At 43.5% G+C, this 5911-nt stretch overlaps 1 protein-coding gene across 1 annotated transcript in view; it reads right to left on the bottom strand.

Annotated features, from left to right (window-relative positions):
* Positions 1-1803: 1803 nt before the first annotated feature.
* The window catches only part of LOC115355574 (voltage-dependent calcium channel subunit alpha-2/delta-4-like), a 15035-nt gene continuing 10927 nt past the window's right edge, over positions 1804-5911 (bottom strand). Inside the window, exons 9-12 of the mRNA XM_030046432.1 lie at positions 4900-4920; positions 4367-4487; positions 2084-2192; positions 1804-1857 (exon numbers count right to left, since the gene is read on the bottom strand). Of these exons, the coding sequence (XP_029902292.1) occupies positions 1804-1857; positions 2084-2192; positions 4367-4487; positions 4900-4920 (305 nt within the window). The remainder of the gene's footprint in view (positions 1858-2083; positions 2193-4366; positions 4488-4899; positions 4921-5911) is intronic.

Genomic DNA, 5911 nt, shown 5'->3' with positions numbered 1-5911 from the left:
TCACAGCTACCACGTGCACCCATCTGGTTTCTCTCCTGATGAGTCAGTTCATGTTGAGATGCAGAATGGGGCAAGCGAACGCAACTGATACCTGACGGACAGGAAGTGTATCCACAGCAAACGACCTTTAATTTGTTTCTTGCAGTTTTTAGTCTTGGCAAAATAAGTGTGCAGCATACGTCCATAAACCACATCAGAGGTCCATCAAGATAAATTTGTCTGGTTTTAGCAAAATGTCTGGGATCAGACACAGTCAGTTTATACAAATCCACTTGGTGGCGTCCACTGTCACAACAGAATTTGCCTGTTTTCCAGTCTGCAGCAGGAATCCAAGGGGAGAGGCGGGACTGCTGAGCTGTCCGTCACCGGGACACGAGCGCCGAGACGAAGAGACAGACAAGGAAGAGAGAGACAGACAGGGAAATGACACAAGCCCCTCCACAGTCCTTGGCATTCTCCTACAGGGGACAGGACACAAAATAATTTAATTTCTACATGCTTTCTGCTATTATTTAATCCCTCTGACACTAATGTGACACAAACTTGCAATATACAGATATATTTGTTCTGGGTGAAACGCTTACTCAATTAGAGAAAACTGATTTGGTGCACAGAACCAGTGAAGTAAAACAATCAAAGAAGAAAGCATGACAATTCAAAAATAGTGATGCTCAGATGTATGCTATTTTCAGATGTTAAAATGTTTATACCGGTAATATGCATTCCTACACTCAGGCATTTTTCTTTTCAATTATTAAATATAACTCCACTATCAGTCATGGAGTGAACCAATGGCAAGCTGACCTGAGGGTGGAAGGCGTGGCAGGACTCGGGGCGTCGACGAATCTTCTGCGACCTCATCCTGTCACATTTCACCGAGGCGTTATGTACAGCGGAGTCAAGGAGCAACAGGATTTAAACAGAGATGAAAAACCAGGCTTGTGAGCACAGTGTCTGTACTGGCCCAGTGTGTCCGAGCGAAAAAAAGGGAATGAGTAATGCTCCCGTCTCCCTCACAAACTCCTACTAAAGTGCCAGTGAGCAAGGCACTGAGCCCACAACTGCTCCAGTGAAGCAGGAGCAGTCTGTGGCTGCACTGTGCGGCTCCTCGACATGTAAAAGCAGAGTGTATCTGCACACATGGCCTACAAAATACTTCCCCTGTAATAGCGTGCACTATTAAGTGTATTACAGGAGGTAAGACTAAGTATACTCAAAAAAAGCCAACTTAACTAGTGCTCCAATCTTGTGCCGAGTCCAAAAATCTGATTCTACATCAAACATTGGCACTAGAGTGAGATAATTTCATTTGTTATGGGCAAATGTTTCTTCAGAATATCACAATGTTTTGAGAAGAATCCAGTCACTCAATGATCAGCAACAAAATATCACATTTCTTGAAACTACGGATGATAATTGGAGAAAATGGAGGAAATTCTTGACATTAGCTGTTTTCATCATCTTGCCATCTGGGTGTTTTTTTACTTGCTTGTTTTGATTTTTAGACTATATTACCTTAAAAGACGTGTTTCACTGCGGATGTGCATTATGTGCAACATCAAGAACCACAGCAATGCTGGAATCAGAGAAACTGTATGATGGCTAAACTGCTGAAAATATGATAAAATCTCAACAGTTTACCTTCCATTTTGATTATGTGGTTTGGATATAATTCTACGTAAACAGTGCAAACGGTGCAACTATTTTTTTTTTCAAAGCACATTTTGATAGTATGTGCAATTCAGAATTCAACGACACTTTAAATATTATTCATTTTCTTTTTTTGGTGTAATACTTTGCAGCTCAGAAGAGGTTATAATAACCCCATTCCCAGGCTCCTCTGTGAGAGTAGGCGGCCTGGAGGAAGGTTCCTGATTGTTGTGGAAAAAGGACAGAAGCTCCTTTTAAGACACACTGTCCTTTGACAGGTGGGTGACAGCTTCTTAATAGCTTCTGCAAAACTGAGAAATTGCGGCATTCTTGGCCAAGGACATTTGTATGTTTGATTTCCCGAGTGTACGTCTCACACACACACACACACACACACACACACACACACATGAAGGTAAAGGATATATTTGACTTCCTTGGGCTCCAGGGTGATTGGAGGGTACTGTCTGGAGCAGTCGCAGTCCGCCTGCACCACCAGCATCAACAGGTTGCTGTCTGGTACCTGCTGCACCACAAACATCCTGACACACACACACACACACACACACACACACACACAGAGCAAAGCACACAAAGACAAAGATGCAGATGTGCACAGAGAAAAGAGAGCACATACAAGCACACACAGTTAAAGACAGACCTGTTAAATCTCTGATGTGATATGTTATATTACTGCACTGTCCAGTAGGGGGCGCACAGCGCGTACATCCTATTTATTTTCTTTGCACTCTCATTATAAATCAGATATGTAGGACACATTTCCCATCTCTAACTTGTGTTTTATTGGACTATGTCGTAATATGAAATCTGTTACAAATGCTTTTTTCTTTTCATCTTTCACTCTGAAAAAACAACTTTGATGTTGGCAGGTTTTCTAAATAAAGGAATAAAATATATAAAGTCATCCCAATCCCAAATGCATAAAGCAGGTCGATCTGAGAGGGCTTCACACACCCGACCTAAGGTTAACTTTGTCATTTTACAGCAACATGGATGAATAGTTTCTTCACATTATTACAATGACAAGGATGCAGCAAATGCACATCAGATAAAACCAAATCATCTCCTTATTAACATTTTCACTGATGAGGAAAATTAATTAAGGGAATTGGGGGGGAAAACAGGCTTTGTTTGTTTAGAGCCTTCTGCTTAAATTCCCTGCAGACATGACAGCTTTTCTGCTCTTCCTCTACTCTTACTTGGAAAATAGTTATTTGGGAAGATGTGAATGTCTGGACACCTCCGTTTTTTTGCAACACAGCTCTCCAACATCCACCCTGGAGTGAGACAAATAAATGTAACTCGCAGGTCAGGAGACAAACGCCAGATGTAAAGTAAGTGGAGAGTTTAGAGCCTACGGCATTCAGTCCGAAAGATGAAAAACAGGGAGAGCTTCGTGCGTAGGAGGCACTGTGGATGCACTCGCCTCCTCAGAGCTGTTTAATGAACTGAGACATCTTTAAACACGGCGGGCACAGATTCATTTCTGCGCCACGAGCTGGAGGATGGAGAAGCGGGGAGACGAGGAGACATAAAATAAGCGAATTGAATCCACACATGGAGCGTGGCACAGACCGGCATTTATATTCAGTGATCTGCCTTGGCTGGTTTCTTGCGAGGCTGATAGCCCGTCAAGTCAAAATGAAAGCACTGTATCAAAGCAAAAATATCTCTTTAAGTGATTTCCAGGACTGCATCTGGAGGTCGCCTTTGGGTAAAAACAGCCAGCTAAATGCTTAAAATGTAAATATATTTTGTCCTATCCTATCCAAAAAGAGGCATCACCTCATTTGCACCCAGGAGAAGCACTTTAGGCTCTCACTGTGTTACTGGGCAATGACCATAACGTGGCGTCTGTGTTCTTTATTGTAACTTAATGTTGGTTTAATGCTGTTTGTTGTTCATTTTTTAATGTTTTTCTGTTGCTCGGTGTTGTTTGATGTGTTAATGCCGCTCACTGCGAGTGAGACAAATTCTCCTCAGGGCAATTAAGGTTTCATTTATTCATACCATGCAGCGCCGGGACGTCAGCTGTGTTTGTGTTGTGTTGTGCCTTTTAAGGCCTCATGAGGGTGTTCACACTCCATCTACCTGGACTAACAGAGTTTAACCACAGCTAACACTTCTCTATTCCTCTCTTTCTCACACTCACATACACACACTCCAACCCCCTCCTTCTCTGTCTCCCTTCCTCTGTCCTTGTGTACCCCCCTATTTCTGCCACTCTGTCTCTGCTTTTTTCTATCTGTTTCTCCCACACACACACACACACACACACATGCACACTCCGCCTATTTTCTGCATTTTGACTCTCTCTGCTAATACTCTTTCCCCCCTCCTTCCACCTCTCTCACTCCCCATATGCTTCTCCATCCCTTCTGTCCCTCCAGCCCTCTATGTACCTTGATCTAACACAGTCTCTATTTATTTATTTCCCTCTTTCCTCTGCTCTCACTCCCTCACACACACACACACACACACACACACACACACACACTCACACGCACACGCACGCGCGCAGCACTCAGTATGCAGAGCAGAGCAAAGCCTTAGAAAATGGATTTTGGAGGGACAATTTAATATGACTGGTCTAGGGCTTACAGAGGACTGCACTGCAGATTTGTGAGCGTGTATGAGCGTACGTGTGCATGTGTGTGCGTGCGCATTTGTGTGTGTACGTGTGTACAAAGCTTACTTCTGACAGCGCCCACACTTGATGAGGCTGTTGGTCTCTTTGATTGACGGCTCGTAAACGAAGCTGGGGTACTCGGTGTCACACGGCTGCAAGATGTCCCCTTTTTTCTTATGTGACGAGGCTGATGAAGAGGGAGATTAAGGTTAGGATGTTATGAATGCGAATGAATATGAGTGTGTGTGTATGTGTGTGTGTGTGTATGTGGGAGTGTGTATGACATTTAATTGGTGACAGGTTGACAGTCCGTAACAGGAGGAGGCTGCTTACTACTTAAATACTTCAAACTATAAGCCATTTATTGGTGTCTCTGCCACGACCTGGCCTGACCCTGGCTACATTTAGAAACACACACACACACACACACGCACACACACATATGCACACACAAAATGAGCATATTTGCACTCAAACACACAGTTTTAAGAAACAATCCATCTCAAAAACAGTAGTATGCACATTTTTTTTTAGCACAGGCACACACACAGGCACACACACACACACACTATGAGATGCGAGTGTTGATGGATACTCACACACTGAGAAAGATGGCTTGGCTGAATGGAGGGATGATGACACGAGTGAGTGATGGACAGGTCGGGTAACGATGAGGGTGAGCGTGAGAGTGATGGAGGGAGATGAGAGGTGACAGGATGAGAGGACACGAAGCTGTTATTTCATAATGACCCTCGGAGCGCCGAGCGACGCCAAGCAACCGCTAAAACACTCCCACTTGTGTCACTTTAAAATATGACATATGCTCCTCACAACATGAACTGACATAACATATGTGGTTATTAACGTGAGCTGTGGCGCAAAGTAACACAATTGTGCATTGTCTCGAGCGCAGCAGATGGACGTGTGGAAAACGACGCGTCCTGTTGCTGCGTGTGGGCGAGATGGTGTTTGTGATGGGGAGGCTCGGCGCTGTTTGCCCACACTTTCCACTGAAAATGTGTAACCAAAAGAATAGTGTGATGTTTTCTTCATGAGACAAAAGACTCAACAATTGTTTCCCTTAATTGGAAGGTTTGTTACACTCACTGATTGTTCCTACATGCACGGAAACACTAAAATACTGTTTTGGACACTCAAGGATTCAGTGGAAGACCATGTAGGGCATTTAACATAAATATTAGTTACTGCAGAATTTAATTTAAAGGCAGAATGAGTAGGATTTTCCTAAAAAGCAATGTATAGACTCATGCAAAAATAATCCCTCTCTTTCATCACTTATGAGCCACTAGAAGTGTGTGTTGGCATGTGTATCTGCAGAGGCCTATGCCTGGATTTTCTTGTTTTTTTTTTTTTTTTAGGTTTTTTTTTTAGTTTTTCAGTTTAATTTAGTGAGGCGGAATTCCAAGCGGACAAAGCTCGTTCCTCAACGAGAGCGAATCCGGGGTTGGCTGTCATCTACAAGAACTGAAGGAGAGGATGAAGATGCAGGGAGGCTTCGGCGAGCCAAATTTTTTCCAAGGACGGCGACATCACATTTTGGGCGGTCATTCCATTTTGTCATCATCCTAGGAAACGAAACCTCGCTTAGCC

This window comes from Myripristis murdjan, chromosome 23, assembly GCF_902150065.1.
Source record: "Myripristis murdjan chromosome 23, fMyrMur1.1, whole genome shotgun sequence".
Lineage (NCBI taxonomy): Eukaryota > Metazoa > Chordata > Actinopteri > Holocentriformes > Holocentridae > Myripristis > Myripristis murdjan.
Note: the sequence above shows the minus strand (reverse complement) of the source record. Positions and strands in the feature narration are given on the sequence as shown.